This window comes from Melozone crissalis, unplaced genomic scaffold (genome assembly GCF_028551555.1).
Source record: "Melozone crissalis strain CALT ecotype California unplaced genomic scaffold, PUWL_Pcris_2 ptg000086l_1, whole genome shotgun sequence".
Classification (NCBI taxonomy): Eukaryota; Metazoa; Chordata; class Aves; order Passeriformes; family Passerellidae; genus Melozone; species Melozone crissalis.
In genome coordinates, this window is record NW_026535863.1 from 930402 (window position 1) to 949878 (window position 19477).

At 50.6% G+C, this 19477-nt stretch overlaps 1 protein-coding gene across 2 annotated transcripts in view; it reads left to right on the forward strand.

Annotated features, from left to right (window-relative positions):
* PPP1R12B (protein phosphatase 1 regulatory subunit 12B) overlaps window positions 1-17213 on the forward strand; it is a 137139-nt gene extending 119926 nt beyond the window's left edge. For both annotated transcript variants that reach the window (XM_054290664.1, XM_054290665.1), the window contains 6 exons: window positions 542-558; window positions 1081-1228; window positions 2882-2986; window positions 3224-3277; window positions 4613-4663; window positions 15018-17213. In XM_054290664.1, the coding sequence (XP_054146639.1) occupies window positions 542-558; window positions 1081-1228; window positions 2882-2986; window positions 3224-3277; window positions 4613-4663; window positions 15018-15104 (462 nt within the window). In that variant the 3' untranslated portion in view covers window positions 15105-17213. The remainder of the gene's footprint in view (window positions 1-541; window positions 559-1080; window positions 1229-2881; window positions 2987-3223; window positions 3278-4612; window positions 4664-15017) is intronic.
* The last annotated feature ends 2264 nt before the right edge of the window (window positions 17214-19477 follow it).

Consider the following 19477-nt stretch of genomic DNA (forward strand, 5'->3'; position numbering starts at 1 on the left):
CTCCAACCACCCTGGTGTAAGGATCTCCCTCCCTCCTGCAGCTGCTGTTGTGTCTCTGTCTGCCACAGTGAAGCTTTCCTCCATGGGGAGCTGCTTGCCCATGGAGAGAAGAGTGTTTGTGATTTTCTCAAGTTCAGCACAACCACTGGGAGATCCCTGTGTCTGTTCATCTCCCTCACCCACATCACTCAGCACAGTGATCATAGTCAGGAAGAATAACTTCACTGGAAAAGGGAAACAGTAGATTAGTTTGGATTCCAGGGAAGGTGTTTCAGTTCTGGAAATGAGAATTTGAACAGCAATGTTCAGGATTTCTTAGGTGAGTGAAATAAGTGCTTCAGAGGAGCTGAAGCAGTTGACGATTCAGGCAGAGATTGGAGATTCCCAGTTTGAGCTGGGAAATCTCTGTGTAGCCTGGCCTGAGCTGGGTGCTGATATCTGAGGTGGGAAATTGCTGCTGCCTGGAAGCTCTGCAGTTTTGAATTGAATGTTTCATTCTCATTATTAATTACCTTTTCCTTTTTTTTTTTTTTTCCATCAGCATGAAAGACTTTCCAGGTAAGAATTTTATTTTTTATTTTTTTCTTTCTTTTTTTTTTCTGTGTAATATTTATTGGCAGCATGTTTTTGTATGCCTTTGAGGATTCCCTGTGCTTCAAATCCAGTCTGGTACTGGCTATTTGGTCCTTTCCTGTGTGTGCTTCAAATCCAATCTGGTACTGGCTATTTGGTCCTTTCCTGCGCTTACTCAGTTTGCTTCTATTCTTTACTCCCCAAATTATTAACCTCGGTGCCCTCTTAGAAATGGAACTGGTTCCCACCCTGGAGATGAGAGGTTTGTGGGAAGTCAGTGCCCATGGGAGGCTGGGCTGGTACCCTGGGATTTTTCCAGTTGTTTTAGTGATGGTGGCTGCCAGTTTTGGGCAGTGATCCCCAGGGCCAAGCGGAGAGTGCTCCCACAGACCCCAGAGCCCTGGTTCAGCTGGGTCTGCCCTCCCTGCAGTCCCAACCAGCTGGGCTCTGTGCTGGCTGTTCCAAGTTCCCACAGCTCCACAGTGCTGGATGTTGCTCGTGTTTCAGGTTGGAGGCAGCTACAAACCCCAGCACGAGCGACTCGTCGTACGGCGAGCACGCCTCCGGCCGCTCCAGCGCCTACAGCCGCAGGGAGAACCGGCTCGCCGCGCTCAGCAGCCGTGCCGAGGAGGAGAGCAACAGGGACTACAAGAAAGTAGGGGTTTAAACTGCTTCTTGTCATTGCACACACTGCAGAACCTGCCTGTTCTGCACAAACCAGCCCCAAGAATCAGTGGGAAGAAGGAGAAGATGTTTATGTTCATTTTCTCTGTTTCAAAGAATCCAGTGGTTTGGGTTGGAAGAGACCTTAAAGTTCATACCATTCCACCCCTGTCATGGGCAGGGACACCTTGCACTATCCCAGGTTGCTCCTGTATGTCTTGGTTTGAAAGACAGGAGTCCGCTAAGGAAGGCAGGAGCCTCCCCTGAAATGGAGATTGTAAACCCTCCCCACCCCTCTGAATTGCTGTAAATTTTGAATTAAGGGGCTCTCAGACAAAAATATGGGAGCAGGAAATAACAGTTCTTTACTAGGGAAGAAAATGAAAGGATAAAATAAACAATGCAGTGAATCAAAGCAACCCTGACAGAGTCAGAACCCAGCCTGACACCCTGTGGGTCAGGCTGTTGGCAGCAGTCCCATTGGAATTGAGGCTCAGCCCTCCTGCAGTGTCAGGGCTGGTTCTTCTGGAGCAAGGGGGATCTGTAGAGAAGGATGTATTGTTCTTCTGAAGATCCAGGGGAAGAAGAGGCAGCTGCTGTTCCTCTGGGCAATCCCGTGGAGAAGCTGTGCTGGTGTTCCAGAATCTCCAGATTATATCTGGGTAGGAATGCTTGGCTCCTCCCTCTGGGCTCACATCTCCCAATGGGATGCTGTAGTTCTTATCAGCCATGCAGGGACATCCAATAGCTGTTATCAGCAGATGTCTATCCAGAGGGAGGAGTAGTTGTGGAAGAGATAAGGAAAACTGCCCACATAACAGAAGACAACTGCCATGCAGATGGCAAATAGAATACATCTTGCCTTGCAATCTGGGACACTGTGACAGATGAGTGATGATTGATTCTCACAATTAACAGACAAATATCATGTATATAGGTTAAGAAAAGTTTTATAGATTTATAGTTATGTTGTACCCCCTCGTGTGGTTATCAAGGGACAGCTGGAGTTGGGACATCTGGGAGGGTCAGATTGTCACTATGGAGCGCCTGACCTCCAATCAGGATTTGAAGAAGAGATCTCCACCACTGGACAGCAAAGAAGGGGTTGATGGACAGAACTTTGGGAGGGGTTAAAGGGTTAAAAAGGATCCATTGTGTGGGAGAGAGAGCACATGGTGGGGAAAATCCTTTGCTCCCTGCACTGTAACCTTTTTTCTCTATTCAGTCTTCTGTTGTATTTTTGATAAGGTTTAATAGACCTTCCTAAACTATGAAAAGTGAGTAACCATTTCTCACACTGGGCAATTCCAGGGATCCAGAGGCAGCCACAGCTTCTCTGGGCACCCTGTGCCAGGGCTTGACCACCCTGTGAGTAAAGAATTACCTAAATTAAAGCTGTCCCCTCTTGGTTGTATTTACACTCCCTACAAAATTCAACAGCTGTTTTCTTATTTCTAATTCATGAATTATGAAAACATAAGTAAAGCATCCAAGTTGGTTTTGTTTTCCTTTCTCATCTGTTGATGTGTGGGAGCAAAGTGAACCCCTTAGCTCAGTGCTGAGGGCAGTGTCTGCTCAGCCTGGCAGAATGGGGTTAATTAACCAGGAGCAGCCTGGTTAATTGAGCTCTTGTTTTGCATTTCAGTTATATGAGAGTGCCCTGTCTGAAAATCAAAAGCTGAAGTCAAAGCTGCAAGAAGCCCAGCTTGAGCTGGCTGATATCAAAGCAAAGTTGGAAAAAGCAGCCCAGGTAAGGGAAAATCCAGGTTCTGACTGGAGAAACTGAGCACTGGCCATGACAAAGCAACACTTGTTCCAGAATGGGAAAGGGAGGGAAGGTGTCATAGAGGAAACAGAAATAAGCAAATAATTTTGTAAATCAACATGTTGCATCCCAAGCAAGAGCATCTGTAGGCTGTCTTGGCCTTTGTGCAGCACCCTGTGAGAGCTCTCGGGTTTAATCACTTTCTATTTTTAATTTCCATAGCAGAAACAGGAGAAAACTTCTGACCGGTCCAGCATGCTGGAGATGGAGAAGAGGGTACGTGTCTCTGCTTTCTTCTGAGTCACAGCTGTGCCTCGTGCAGGGCAGTCATTTCTAGAAGGGAAGTGTTAATTAAAGATAAGTTGTATTTTTGCTTTGAGGAGCAGTGCACAATGATAATTGTGTTCTGACCTTTGCAGGGCCTGAGACTCTGCTGCTCTCAGCTTATTCTGATTCCTCTCTTTGGTTCTAAGCAGCTGAGGACCAATGGATTGTATCACACTGGCAGACTGTTGGTCCATTATGCTTTAAAACATTCTTGATCCTTACAAATAAAGGCTGATTTGGGGTGGTGGAGGAACAAGGCAGAATCCTGGAGGGGCTGCTCTTAATCCCTTCTTTCCCCAGCCTGGGTTGGTACCAAGGATTGCCCCAGCCCAGGGACAGGATCTTGAACTTGGCCTTGTTGGACTCAGGGCAGCATCCTGTATAACTTCTGTTGAATTAGGATCACAACAGCCACAAATTCTGTGAGTTAGAAAGCAAAAACATGTCCAACTGTTCTCAGTGAAGATGCATTAACTGTTTCCAGGACTGCTTATGCATTTTGCACTGATGAATCCCTGGGTGAACTGTGCTGTGGGCAAAAAGTGCCCCAGAACTCATCATCCACAGCACACTCAGAAGCTGCCTTTTCCTCACTCTCCTGGCCTCATGGCTCTTTCCACAGGGCAAAGGAGCAGGGCAGAGAGTGTAACTCTTGTTCTTGATGCATGTTTCTCATTCCCCCTTCACAGGGCATGTCCCTGGAGCAGTTTGAGCCCCTTCATGTTGGGAAAGTCACTGAGGAGTGCACTTCTCCTCACCTTGGCACACGTGAAGCTGAGGCCACTCACACAGCAGAGTCTAATCCTCACTTTCTAAAGTGCACTGAAAGCAGTCAGCTCGCAGCCCTGGATTATCTGGGAGGAACAGGATTTCCAGGCAGGGAATTTCCATGTGCTGTTTCCTATTTGAGCGGCTCAGGGACTTTTCTCATTGCCACCTTCAGTGGAATATAAGTAAATCCAGGGCTTCACCTACAGAGCTCAAAATCACATTATATCAGCAGCTCCTGAGAACTGGGATCACTGAAAATGGGGAATAATTTCATTAGGGGTATGAGTAGAGCTTGTGCTCTGCCCAAACAGGCCCAGCTTATATCCCTGCTGGTTTGCCAGCTGCCCTCTCCCATCTGATCAGCTCCTGGTTGTAACCTCTGCCTTGCATTCCCCTCTTCAGGGAATGCTACTACAGAAACACAAGATTTCTATTTGTCTTTAAAAGAAAATATACTGTAAATTTTTCTTCCAAATCCTTGTGACCTTCTTTGTCATGAATCCTTGTAAACAGGAGAAGCGAGCCCTGGAGCGGAAACTCTCTGAAATGGAGGAGGAAATGAAGGTAAGAAATAATCTTCACTGTGTCTATTCCATTTTATATGCTTTGTATTCGTGTCTTTGGGGATTGCCACCCAGGAGGAGGATGTTAAAGGTGTCCATGGGAAAGATCTCATTTTCCTTTCTGCAGTCAGAACTTGCTTTAATGGCCCTGTTCTCCAAACATGAAATGCTAATAAACTGTCCTGGTTCTTATTCATCTGATTGCTCCTATGTTTGATTTGTTCTGCTGTTTAATCTGAGAATGGTGAAAGCTGTTCTCCTTAAATGCCTTCCCCAACTAACTTTCTGTGGCATCGCTGAGTTCCAGTGTGCTGACCCCCTGTGCTCTGACTAGTCTGCAGCCCGAGTAAAGGCTCTGAGGTTCTCTCCGGATGGGTAAGAAGACAAAGCTGGCTTTGAGCTCACGCACACTGGCCAGGAGAAAACACAGAGTGGTTGTGTTCCTGTGCTCCCTTCCCACAGCATGTCACTGGGAGACCACGGCAGCCTGGGATGGATAATTCCAGCAGAGAGGAATTTGCTTCCTGATGGGATGTGCAGCATGGCTTGCTGTCACCAGCCACGGCCACTGGGGCTGTGGCACGTTCTTGCTCCCATGGTGTGGCTTCCAGGATGGCTGTGGCCATGAGGGGAGCCCTGCAGGGCCCAGCAGTGTCTGGCTGCTCTCACACCCCCACAGCCTCTCCCAGCTCAGCAGCACTGCAGTTCTGCTGGATGTCAGTGCTGTGTTCACAGAGTGGGTGCCCCTCTGCTCTGCCCCTGCTTTCCTTCCCTTTCAACATCAGCAGGTGGGACCACGCTGCTCTCAGACAGAAGGAAGGACCCACCTGAGGGCTCTCCCTGCACTGACAGAAACGACTCCCTGCCACCCTGGAGGAGGTTCCAGCTCTGTTTCTATTTGAAGCTTTTGTTTCTACCAAGCACATAACTCTGAAAGGCCTGTGCTGCATCTTCTGCTGCAATAAGTAGCACAACAATATGGTGGATTCTTTCTGTAAAGGCCCTTGTTCTCTCAGAGAGGGGAAAATAAGCCTGGATGTGTGAACCAGGAGGAGAAAGCATTGAATATGTCTAAATTCCAAACTCTTTGTTCAGTGAGCAGGTAGGAACCTTCAACTGCACAGAGACTTTCCTGTAATTACAGCACTGTGGTCTTCAAGAGAGATACAGACATGAGCATTTGTGTTGGTCCTTCAGCTCTGCAGAGCACTGCAAACCTGCAGATTCAGCCCTTGGAGTAAGAAGAAAAGGTGGTGGCCTCTAGTGGCCTCAGTTTGGAAACATGCTGCTCTGGCAGGAAGCAATGAGGGAAGGTTCCTGCAGGGTCTGTTGGACACAGCCAGGGCACCTCCAGCTCGGGAGGAGCTGCAGAGCCACGGAAGCCAAGGGAGGGCAGGAGGAGAAGCATTGGTGGAGGTTGGACGTGTTCTCACACTGCCTCAAGAGACAAGAGCTGAAGGAACCTCTGCTCCAGCTGAAAATGAGCTTCAGCTCCTTGACAGTGGTGCTGACTCTGCTCTCTACCTGTTCTTGCTGCACTGGACAACCAGAGTGGCCTTTTGTTACTAGAACAAATAGGCAAGGATTTGGAAAATCTCTATTCTGCGGTACTACTACATTTTTACTAGTTTTTGTAAAACCTTAAGCATGCAGTGAGTACCTGAGGGCACTGTGACATGCCTTGTTTGACATCTACTCCAAACAAAGGAATATAAAATCTCTTAAGAAAGAAGCATTGAATTGGACCTTTCCAAAAGGAAACTGATGTGTCCATTTTCACGATGCCTTGAAGTGGGAGAAGCAGCCCTGCTGTGTTTGCCTGGAGGGAGATAACCTCTGCAGAGCATCCCTGTCAGTCACTTCTGTGGGAGTTGAGCCAGGAAAATCTGCAAATTCTGGCTGGGCTTTCATTCTTGCTCCTTGCACTACCAGAGTGGCTGTTGTGCAGAGTCAGAATAAGGATGGAGTCGTGAAGGAAAAGGCAAATCCACCAATTTCCTTTCATGTGGAAACAACAAACCTGTCAGGTGATGAGGTCTCAGGCTGTTTTGGGGAATTCTTCCCACTAGTCTTTGAATCCAGCAAGACTCACATCCAGCTGTTGGATCCAGGGGTGTCTATGTCCAGTGTGCACATGAGATGTCCTGGCCAGGGCTGCCCTCTCCTTGCAGCTGACTTCTGAGGAAGAGGAGGCAGAGGTGGCAGAAATGTGCAATACTTCAGCCTGTGTTTGAGGGAGTGAGCTTTGTTCCTGTCTGGAGTGTGACCCCTGCTACCAAAGCCATAGAGAAGTGAAGAGGAGCAAGACAGGCTTGGTAACTTCAAGAACCTTGGTGGCAGAGCTGCTCCTCAGAGCTGCTCTTGCAAAGTTGACAGACACTCAGCATTCCCTGAGTGACTGCACAATTCAACTGGAGATCCAGAACCTTGGCTGAGGCAGGAGAAAGAAAATTAACATTTGCACTGAGCTGAATTCAATGCCAAGTGCCTGAGGTCCCAACTTAACACAGCAATTGTTCTTGAAGGTCACAGAAGCTCCTTTATTCCATGGCAGTGCTGCAGCATCATGCAGGCTCTGGGCGTTTTTATTTAGTGTTGCAGGCACAAAATCTGTTAATTGAAGGCAGGTACAGAGAACTGAGAAACCTGCTTTTGCTAAGCCAAGTATCAAGCAGAGTGATAAGCAATCGCAGCGGTATCATCCAGATCCTGCTCTTTGCCCTTGGCTTCAGTCCCAGCCTCCCAGCCCTTGCTGGATTTGGTGCATAAACAGGAGCCTGGCCTACCTGCAGCACACACATTTTTATATAAATGATCCTTTCTGAGGGCTGTGCAGGTGTGGAGGCTGAGCAGGGGCTGATGGGACCATGCTGAGGTTCTGTGCTGTGCTGGTGTGGAAAAACAAAGGTGGTCTCTGAAATGGTCACAGTCCTTTCCACCTCACACAGCACCATGCCCCTGCCATGTGTGTTAGATGCTTTCTGCCAGCTGTGAGCCATGTTATAAAACACAGGGGCTTTATTATCTGTGTATCATAAAATCAGGGAATATCCTGAATGGAAAGGGACCCACAGTCCAACCCCTGCCCTGCACAGACACCCCAACAATCCCACCCTGGGCATCCCTGAGAGCATTGTCCAGACACTCCTGGAGCAGTGGGACTGTGATCATTCCCTGGGGAGCCTGGGCAGTGCCAGCACCCTCTGGGGGAAGAACCTTCCCTGAAATCCAGCCTGACCCTGCCCTGGCACAGCGCCAGCCCTTCCCTGGGGTCTGTCCCTGCTCACAGAGAGCAGAGATCAGAGCTGCCCTTCAGGAGGAGCTGCAGCCCCCAGTGGGGCCTGACCTCAGGCTCCTCCAGGGTGAACAGACCAAGTATCCTCAGCTGGTTTTGGTACTAGCAAAAGAAGGGGCTATTCCAGTACAGCCATCTAACAGCAGCTCCTGCTGTGATGTGTCACAGGACACTGTGCCATGTCTGTCTGCCTGTCTGTCTGTCTGTCTGTCCTCACTGAGCGCAGTGGCAGCCAGCAAATCTTGGGCTGTGAAGGGATGGATGGATGGATGGATGGATGGATGGATGGATGGATGGATGGATGGATGGGGGATGGATGGGGGATGGATGGGGGATGGATGGATGATGGATGGATGGATGGATGGATGGATGGATGGATGGATGGATGATGGATGGATGGATGGATGAATGGATGGATGGATGGATGGATGGATGGATGGATGGATGGATGATGGATGGATGGGGGATGGATGGATGGGGGATGGATGGATGGATGGATGGATGATGGATGGGGGATGGATGGATGGATGGATGGATGGATGGATGGATGATGGATGGATGGATGGATGGATGGATGGATGGATGGATGATGGATGGGGGATGGATGGATGGATGGATGGATGGATGATGGATGGATGGATGGATGGATGGATGGATGGATGATGGATGGGGGATGGATGGATGGATGGATGGATGGATGGTTGGATGGATGGATGGATGGATGGATGGATGGATGGATGGGGGATGGATGCATGGATGGATGGGGGATGGATGGATGATGGATGGATGGATGGATGGATGGATGATGGATGGATGGATGGGGGATGGATGGATGGATGGGTGGATGGATGGATGGATGGATGGAATCCATGGATGGATGGATGGATGGATGGATGATGGGTGGATGATGGATGGATGGATGGGGGATGGATGGATGATGGATGGATGGATGGATGGGATATGGTGAGCAGGGTTCTCACTTCTGTGGTGTCACTGCAGCTTTCCTGCAGTTGTTTGCTGTAGCTCTGTCTTGGGGTCTGTTGATTTATCCAGTGTCAGAACTGTGTGTGTGTCCCAGGAGCTGCTCTGTCAGTTTGATGATCTCAGGGGCTCAAACCCCATCCTGTGCTGGCTCCCTGCCTTCCTGTCTTGCTTACCTTGGTTTTGCAAAGCTTTCCAAAGAGGTGTCTTCATTCTGTCATGGAGAGTTAATGTAGGGCTTTGGGGCAGCTAAGAACAGAGCTGATGGTTGGGGGTGTACAGAGTGCTTCAGTTTTGTGCAGGAATGAGCCCTTGGACAGAATGCCCGGGGACACAGCAGATTCTTTGCCAGCTGCGGTCAGCTCTGGGTCATAGAGAATTCCAGTGGCTTGGGTTTGAAGGTGCCCTTCTCATTCCACCTCTTGCCATGGGCAGAGACCCTTCCACCATCCCAGGTGGCTCTAAGCCCTGTCCAACCTGGCCTTGGACATTGCCAGGGATGGGGCATCCACAGCTTCTCTGGGCACCCTGAGTAGTGCAGGTTGGGTGGATAGTCACTGTCTTTGTGTCCCAGTAGATTCTTTCATGGTGCTCCTTGTTCAGGACAGACAGCACCTCCTTTGAGTGCTTTTTGCTAATGAAATGGTAGAAAGGAACCCTCTTCCTCATAAACCCTTGCCTGTGTCTTCTTCTGCACTAAGTGGACATGGGGAGGAATATGGTGCTTTGTGGGACTGCTTTGGTTTGGGACTGGGAATTTGCCACTTGAATTTACAACTCTTCTTGTGGATGGTTCCTGCCTGCCCCTGCCCAGTGCTGGGGCTCCTTCCATCATGCAGGATGGGTTCCTGTTCAGGAGGGGTTCTTGTTTTCTTGTGGCCCAGCTGCCCAACCTCTCAGGGGGAAGGAGGGCAGGGATGCTGCTCAGGAAGCAGCTCCACAGCATCTCCTGGCACCTGCAGTGGTGTGAATGTCCAGCACATGAATTCACTTTGGTATTACTGGGAACAGTGTCATCCTTGTGGCACTGGGATGTCTGCATGGCTTGGACCATTTCCCTGTTCTGCTTCCTCATGGCTCTTCTGTTCCTGACCTCCCTCTGCTGCTGAACCTGTGCAAGCCCCAGTTTGTACCCATGTCCAGTTTGTACCCATGTCCAGTTTGTACCCATGTCCAGCTGGTTCCTGTGCCCAGTTTGTACCCACACACAGTTTGTACCCACAATGTCCAATTTGTACCTGTGCCCAGTTTGTATTTGTGCAAGCCCCAGTTTGTACCCATTCCCAGTTTTGTACCCATGTCCAATTTGTACCTGTGCAAGCCCCAGTTTGTACTCACACACAGTTTGTACCCATGCCCAGTTGGTTCCTGTGCCAGTCCCAGTGTGGGGCTTGGTCTCTGCCCTGTCCTGTGCCCCTCATTGCCTTTGTCACCAGGAATGCCCTCCTGGCACATCCCCACTGTGGGAGATGCTCTCATTCAGACTCCTGTTCCTAGAATGAGCAGTTTAAGGTTCAGACTTGTCCCCTCTGAAGGTCAGGGATAAATTGAGCCCTGAGACAGATGAGTTGAATCTGGGCATGGATGAGAAACCAAACCCCAGAGGTTTTGGCAGGACTGGCCTGGGCAGAGCCAGGAGCATCACTCAGGGATGAGGGACACAAGCAGACACAGTGCCTGTCCTGGTGATCTGCTGTGGGACAGTGACACTTTCAGGTGCTTCAGTCTCTGCCTTTGGGATCTTCAGGAAGCTCTGATTCCTCTTTGCTCCACACGGCTGCTTTGGCTTTTAGAGATACATGAAGAAAAGGAGTTTTAAAGAAATTCTCAGTTCCTAGCAGAGCTTTCAGAGCCTGTCTAGGTGTTAAGTCACTGGTGTTAGGTCTCACAGCAGTTCCCAGGTCCCAGGGCTGTCTGGGTAAACTAGAATATAATCCTGCTTTGTGGTGGAAATCCCTGTATTTGACCTTTTTTAAAATTTTGGGGGCCCCTGGAGAAAGGGCTGATTCCCAAAATATCCTTGGTGTGTTGTCAGGCTTTCCCCATCCAGCACTCACTGCTACTAATTTCTTTTATTCTCTTTTTTCTTTCACTGCCTATGGACTAAACTCCCATTTCTGTGCCCATTTCTGTTCATTTCCATGATGTTCTCTCTGTATTTCTCTGTCCACTCCTCTCACTCTCTGCAGAATCTCCACCAGCTCAAACAGATTCACACTCTAAGGCAGATGAATGAGCAGCTGCTGGCTGAGAACAGGGCTCTGACCCGGGTTGTAGCCAGACTCTCTCTGCCCTCCAAGCCCAAGGAATCAGAGGAGCTGTAGCTGCTTTCCCTCGGGCTCATCTTGCCTCCTCCTCCTCTCCTCCAGGCAGGTCTCGGCTCTGCTCTGCTCCCCAGGCTGCCTTGCGGCTCAGAGCTTGTGGCACAGCATCTCTGCATTCCCAGGGCACGGTGCTGCTGCCATGGCAGGGCTTTGCTGGAGCTCTGCTCCCCCCTGGCTCCTGCTCTGCTTGGCAGATGCTGCTGCCCTTGCCAGCTTAGCTCTGGTTATGGCTTTGGGGTGCTTGGCAGTGCCAGCAGCTCCTTGCCTGGTACTTGGCCTTCAAACAGACCCACAGAATGTTTGGGTTGGAAGGGGTTAAGTTAAAGTTCATCTCGTTCCACCCCCTACACTTTCCACTAGACCAGGTTGCTCCAAGCCTCATCCAGCCTGGCCTTGGACACTTGAAAATCAGTGATTTATGCACGTCTGCTTGGAATAGAATTCTTTTTTAATTGGACTTAGTTCAGGGAGAAGCTGGCACTCAGCAAATCAGATTATCCAGAGTCAGGAAATTTTCAGGGATGTTGTGAAAAGCAATTATTATAGACAGAAAGGGTATTTTTAGAAAAACTACAAAGTGAACTGTCCTCAGCAGGTTTTCTTGGTCACTTGAACAAAAAGGACAAGCTCCTTTCCTTATTTTGAACTGAAATTTTTGAGTGTGAGTCCACAGGCTCAGCACCCCCATCTCCTGTGGGCTGGCACAGGGTGGGGGAAGCAGCAGGAGCCAGACCAGGAGCACTCTGTGTTTTCATCTCCTGTTTTAAATCCAGTGCTGGACAATTAGTGGTGGAAACCCAAGGATGAGTCTTTCCTAAGCTTTGCCTTCACACATCACACAGTAAATTACATCTCTTCCTGCTACTTCATTGGTTCAATGCTAAAATAAAGCTGTAAGTGCTCCTTTCTGGGGGCCCTGCCTGTCCTTTGCAGGTTAGTAGGGATGTTCACATCCCTTGGGACACAAGGAGTTGTGTGCTCTTGTGGGCTGGAAGCGGCACCACAGAATAAAGAAATCTATTCTTAGCACACAAATTATACCAAGGCTGGTTAACCATAGAAACAAACTAATCAGGGGAATTGTGGCTTCCCCTTTCCAGGAGTCTCAGCTCAAGCCCACATGTGTGTCACAAGGGCCAGGAGAGTCAGGGGTTACATTGTGTGCCCTGGATTGTGCAGGTGGTCAGGTGAAATGATCTCACAGCCTTTCTGGGTTTAATCTGTGGAACTATCCTCCAGCCTGACCCTGCCTCATTTCTTCTCATAAACTGTGAGTTTAAGTCATTCTCCTTCCCCACATGCTTTGAGATTTGAGAGAGAAAATTGGGCAAAATTATTTCCAGAAAAAGAACTGATGTTTCACAACCTGCAAGTGACCTCTCCTCCTCCCAGGACGTGCCCACATTATCACTGCCCTGCATCCCCTGTGCTCTGGGGCTCTCACTGCCCTCCTCACTCACTCACTCCTCACTCACTCACTCACTCCTCACTTACTCACTCACTCACTCACTCACTCCTCACTCACTCACTCACTCACTCACTCACTCCTCACTCACTCATTCACTCACTCACTCACTCCTCACTCACTCACTCCCTCCTCACTCACTCACTCACTCATTCACTCACTCACTCACTCACTCCTCACTCACTCACTCACTCACTCATTCACTCACTCACTCACTCACTCCTCACTCACTCACTCACTCACTCACTCACTCCTCACTCACTCATTCACTCACTCACTCACTCCTCACTCACTCACTCACTCACTCACTCATTCATTCACTCACTCACTCACTCACTCACTCACTCCTCACTCACTCACTCACAGGTTTGCAGTTCCCTGCCAGTGCCCACGCTGGGCACAGCCATGGTCTGTGAGCTCTGCTGGTTTAGTTCCAGCTCTTTGAGTAGGTCTGACACAGGCGGCTGCTGCTGTGTGTAAACTCTGCCTCAGTGGTGTCTGTGCCCATCACAGCTGTGCAGAGCTGTCCCTGGGTTAGGCTGTGCCAGCTGTCCCACGCTCTGGCAGCACAGCTTCTCAGTGAATCCCATTTTCCTGCAGGCAGTTGGGTTCTGAGGAGCCCTGTGCATTCAGTGAGTGTTCCCCAGTGTCCCAGGTGGCACACAGCCCTGCTGCTCTGCCCAAACCCAGGTGACACCAGCACTGCTCATGGCCAGCCCTGCCCTTCCCTGGGGCTGGGCCACATCCCTGCTCACCATTCCTGGACACTCCAGCCTTGGAACCCCAGTTCCCTTGGGGTTCATTTCACCTGACTTGAGGCTACTCTGCTTCCAAGGGAGGAACACCCTGGGCTTGTGTTGTCTCAGGCTGATGTGCAGCTGTCAGGAGGCCTCAGTGGGCACTGTGGAGCTGGGTTGTGACCAGGAAACGTGTCCAGAGGCATTTATTTCACACTCCTTCATTTCAAATAAGTGACACAGGTCACACGAAGCCCCCCATGAGGAACTGCCCAGTGGGTGGAAGGGCTCCTGCAGGCACTGGGAGGCCCAGTGTGAGTGTGGCAGGTGGAGCTCAGGAGGAGACAGAGGAGTGCAGAGATACCAGGAGCTCTGCTGTGTCTCTGAGCTCCTGATCCCTTGGGTGATGGTGATGGCAATGCCTCTTGTTTGGCCATGAGAAATGGCACAGGGAGCCACGGGTGCTGTCCTGTCCCCACGGTGTCACACCAGCACTGGCTCCAGGCAGGCACACTCAGCATCTCTGGCCAGCCCAGCACGTGGATTTGCCCTTCCCACAATGTCCCACCATGCAGCACCAGCCTCTCCTCCCTCTCAGCTGGAACCTCCCCCAGCAGTGCCCACAGGGATGGAGTTGGGGATGTTGGGGCCCACCATGGCTTGGCCAACCTTGTAAGAAGGGAATTGCTCTGGTGGGAGCTGGAGCTGCCCCAGGAGCTGCCCCCACTCAGAGCTGGTGAGCAGGGAGGGGGCAGAACATTGTGGTCAAAGCTGAAACACCAGGTTAGGAGGAAGGAGATTCAGTGCAGATTTTTAATTTGAGTGAATTCCCCCAAGATGCACTTGGCAGACAGGAGTTGTGGCTGAGCTCATACAGGTGCCATGTGTGTGACCCCACTGTGCCCTGGGTGTCCCTGCAGCCCTGGTCACCTGTGGTGGCAGCGACCCCATGTGTGCCACCCCCAGACAGGAGCAGGGTCAGCCCAGGGAAGGTCACTGGCTGCAGCACAGGAAGCCAGCAGGGTTTGTGCCAATGGGAAATGCTGGAAGGGTCTTGTTGAAGCCATTTCTTCTCTGTTTCCAAAGGCTTTTGTCTGCTGCAACCTCAGCTGAGCACCCAGGAGGTACCTCCAGTGTCAGTGTGTTCTACCAGTCCTCTGGCCTCAGCATTTGGGGCTGTATCACACATCTGCAGGGTCCCAAGGAGATTTGGGGGTATTCTAAAGAGATTTGGCAAGGTCCAGTCCTAAATGAAGATTCCAGACCTTTGGTTTCCCTTCCAGTCCTGGCAAAATGGAAAAAGCATATCAGGAAAACCAGCTTTACTTGTCTGCTGAGCTGTATTTGGCCTCTGGGCGCAGGTTTGGGATGTAGCAGCTCAGAAATGGTTCCTGCCCTGCTGCTGGGGCTGAGGCCTTGCTTTGCACCAGGGCTCCCTGCTCAGTGCTGTGCTCGAGGCCCCTCTCACCCCTGAGAGCTCTGGGGATGCTGCAGAGCCATGGCAGGTGCTGCTGGAGCCCCTCTGATCCCACCTTGTCTCTGTCTCTCCACAGATTTTGACAGAGCTGAAGTCGGACAACCAAAGGCTGAAGGATGAGAACGGAGCCCTCATTCGAGTCATCAGCAAACTCTCCAAATAGGAATCAGAGCAAAGGGAGGACAAGGAGGGGTGTCCTACACCAGCTGCCAACCCCACCACCCACCCTACCCCTTCCTTCCCGTCAGTACAGCAAGTGTTTCAGCTGTGGGATCAATGTCACACCTGCCTTGCCCTGCCCTTTGCTGTACATTCCCTTTCTAGCCCTATTTCCCCAACACACCCCCTGCCATTTTATTTTTTTTAATTTATGCATGTTGTGGTATCTCGGACATTTTATTCAAGGGAGAAACATGAGGACTGGGTTTGAGCTGCCAAAACTTCTTCCAAAAGCTCAGTGTTTGGTTTTGGACTCTGACCTGGAGTGGGAAGCTCCTACTGTAAAAAGTGACATCTGAAGAACTAACCCAGCATGTCCAAGCCCTTTACAGGTGGGAAATGTGAACTGGGCTGGGACTCTGAGGATGCACATCAGCCCACTGAGATGTGGGACTCTGGTTAAATGTGATGCTGTGAAAGCCACCAGAGCTCATGTTTGTCACAGGCTGATGAGCTGTTTTGCACAGACACCTTCTCCTCTTGCCCCAGCAGACTGAGTCTTCTATTTTAGATAAGATTTTGAGCCTGTTCAGTACCATCAGTGCTGTGCTGATGCTCAGTGTCAGACCCTTGTCCCTCAGCCTCCCTTTCTCCCCAGCCTGGGAGATCCTGTGTCACTTTGTGTCCTTCCAGGGCTCCTGTCTCTATGGTTGGTAGCATCCTGTTGCCACCTGGACTCTTGTCCCTTGGGACAGGACATATCCCAGGCACTTGCTGAGCTTTCTGAAGGACAAACTTGAACCCCTACAGACCCTCTGCTGCTCTCACCTGTGTGTGAGCCTGAGTCACCTTGCAGGGAGCTGTGCCCGTGCCAGAAACCAGGCTCCCCTTCCCAAAAGCCATCTGGGACATTCTCCCGCTGCCTCCCTGAAGGCAGAGCCCATAGCAGAGCCTGGTCTGGTATTTCAGGTACCCTCCCTTTGATTTGCAGCAGGATTTATAGACAGAGAATGCCAGCATCCTGTCCCACACACCTTGGAGAGGCCAGGGTGTGTCAGTGTCAGAGGGACAGGGAGCTGCTGGTAACTGAATCATGGTAAATAAAGTCTTCTGACCTGTCAGAAACTTGTGATAAGCTTTGACCTTGAAGGAACCCCCCAGAATTATTCCTCTTTAATGTTACATGCACTCTAAACAGTTTGGAATTGTTCTCTCCCATGGGCATTCAGACATTGGCTCCTCTCTCCATGCTGTGGGACGTCAGCAGTTCTGTTCAGCTTCCCTTTAACAGACTCCTCTCAAACAGAACCTTCCCTCCCAGAGATGTCCTGCTGTATCCAGACATTCTCCCATCTACATCCTTCCATTTTTTCATCCTTTCATCCCCTTTGTCCTTCAGCTCCCCAGGCTCTGTCTGGCCAAGGGCAGCAGTTCTTGGTCCCCGAACCTGGGGGTGGCCATGGGGCAGCTCTGCCACGTTCCTGAGCAGCTCTGGCTGGGGGGACTCTCCACTACCAGAGAGATGAGATACTTGAACATGAGCAGAATACTTGAGCTTGCTCAGCAGGGTAAAACTTCTCTGTCAGGCAATCCTGGGCTTTTTCAAATCTTTTGCTGGTTATTGCCTCAGAAAGCATCTCTGTTTTCCTCTCTCTGGGGTTTTCTCTCTTTTTCACCCCCCTAATTCTCCATTTTCCCCCCTTCCCCTCCCTGTCCTGCTTGTTTCCACCTCTCTTGCTCTTCCTGGAGCTGCCAGTTCTCCCCAGGCAGCTCTGACCACAAGTTGCTCTTCAGCTGGTGGAGCCATTGTGCAGCTGAGGCACCGTTTCTCCTGGTACAGAGGCCCTGCCTCTGCTGCTGAGCTTTGGGAGGAAGAGACCAAAGCTGGTAAAGGCATCAGGGTTTCTGCAGAGCACTGCCTAAGCCAGGCATCCTTTTTATATTCCTTGATTTTAACCCTGCGCTATTTAATGGCTTCAAGTCTTGAGATCCAGTCAGTGCTTGCCCTGCGCGCCGTCCCCTCCTGGTGCACTCTTTCTGTGAGTCCTTCTGCTGTTCTTGGTGTTTTCTCTCTTGGTGACCACTCCTCACTTCAGCCTCGGGCTCTGCTCTGCTCAGGAGCTCAGGATCAGGATCCCTGTCCCTTCTGTGCTCAGGGCTCAGGATCAGGATCCCTGTCCCTTCTGTGCCCAAGGATCAGGAGCCCTGTCCCTTCTGTGCCCAGGAGTCAGGAGCTCTGTACCTTCTGTGCCCGTGGAGCAGGAGGTGCTCCCCAGCTGGGCTGGAGCCTCAGGCCGTGCATCCTGGCAGGATGAGGAGGAGAGTTCAGAATCAAGATCCTGTCCTTCTCACAGGTTCCTGGCAGTAGGAAGAAGCCTGGTGTCTGTTTTAGGGAGAGGGTTCAACCCAATCTGACAAATCCATCCTGCACTGATGTTTTGCCCCTTCTTCCAGGACACTCGCTGCCTTTTTCCCGAGGAGCAGAGTGGAAAGGCTGTGGGGGCTCGTTCTGAGTGGCACCTTGCAAAGCCAAACCACTGCAGCTGCAGTGGCTGCTGAGCACTGGATTCTCTGAGCCCTGGGCCCCTCAGCTCAGTGTCCCTGATCAGCCAAAGCTGTGAGCGTCCCGTGCTGACGGCGCAACTGCAAATCACATTCTTGAGAATGGATTTTCTTTGTCTCACTTCATGCCTGACATAACCAGTGCACTGAGGAGGTGACAAACAGGACACCTCAAACCCTGTGCTTGGCACAAGGTGCAGAGCAAATAGGTTTTTAAAATTGATCCCTCTTGGAACCAGAGCATTTGCCAGACGTGGTCTCCCTCGGGGAACATGAGCTTTTTTTTCTAAGCAATTGCTTGGGGTGAGTTAATTTTTATCGCTTGGGGTGAACCCACCTGTTGTGGCTGCAAGTTTGGTGATGGCTCTTTGTAAATAAAGTCCTTGGAGAAGCAGGACTGGCTGATGAGATGGGGAGAGAATGTATTTTTATGCAACTTTTGAGTGGCCTTTCAAACCCTGAGATGAATGATTTGTTTTACTGGTTGTTGTTATATAGTATTATAAGTATTATGTGTTTGAAAGTTTGGGAATAATATTCACAGCTATGATGCTTGTAAACACAACAGTATTTATAAATGAATAAAGTAAGAGTTGATAAAATAGAAGCTTTGACTTTGCTTCCATCTTTCTGAAATTACAAGTTGTTTGTGCTAAAATTCCCTGTTTCTCCCAAAATTCTTGTGACGTAACAATGTCCATCATCCCTAAAAGCACAAAAGTTTTGCAGCTACAACACAGGTGCCTTTTCAGGGGAAGCTGAAATGAAGGAACTGGGATGCACATCCCTGAAAAGCACCCACCAGTGGGAAGGGAAAACAGGAGAGGGTCCCATCTCCTCCACAACATCACACTGGGGATCAGGCCCGTTTCCCACTCTGGTGGCAAGCCCTGGTTTTGCTCTGCTCACAAGTTTGGTCAGCACAAAGTGTGGCACAGACAGGAGGTGGTGTCACATCTGGGAACCTCTGTCTTGGGTGAGACTGCAGGAATCTCCACGTGTTCCAGTGTTCAGAGGTGGTTGGTGCAGGCTGAGTTCTTCCCTTAGGGCTGGTGGAGCAGGATGTGACTGTGGGCCAGACTCAGTGTGCTGGGGGTGAAGAATTCTGTGGGGCCTTTGGTATTTCCCACCAGTGCCCCAGGTCTGGTCCAGCCTCGCTCAGCTGGGGTTTGAGGTTGCCCAGAGCACAAGTCAGAAGGAGCTGAGGGGCTCAGCCTGGAGAAAAGGAGGCTCAGGGGGCCTTTCTGGCTCTGCACAACTCCTGACAGGAGGGGATGTTGGGCTCTGCTCCCTGGGAACAGGGACAGGACAAGAGGAAATGGCCTCAGGTTGTGCCAGGGGAGGTTTAGGTTGGATACTGGGGAGAAATTCTTCCCTGAAAAGGTTGTCAGGGCCTGGCACAGCTGCCCAGGGCAGCAGCGAAATCGCCATCCCTGGAAGTGTTCAAGTGGTTGTGAATGTGACACCTGGGGCATGGTTCAGTGGGAAACGTGGCAGTGCTGGGTTAGTGGTTGAACTCCACGATCTTAGAGGGCCTTTCCAACCTAAGTGATTTCATGATTCTGTGTTTTGGGGGACCTGGGCCCTTGTGGGGTTCCACCCACACCTCCATCCCTCCACTGTCCCTGGGATCACTGCCCTGGCTCTTGCCCCTCATGCCCCGTGAGCCCCAGCAGCAAGACCAGAAGGGAGCCAGCTCCTTTCAGCTCGTTTCTTTAATAAGGAGACGTAAATCATTACAAAATAACCATCAAACGATCAGAGACGGAACGACAGAGTCCACACGAGGGGAAGGGGCATTAAAAGCAGCTTCCG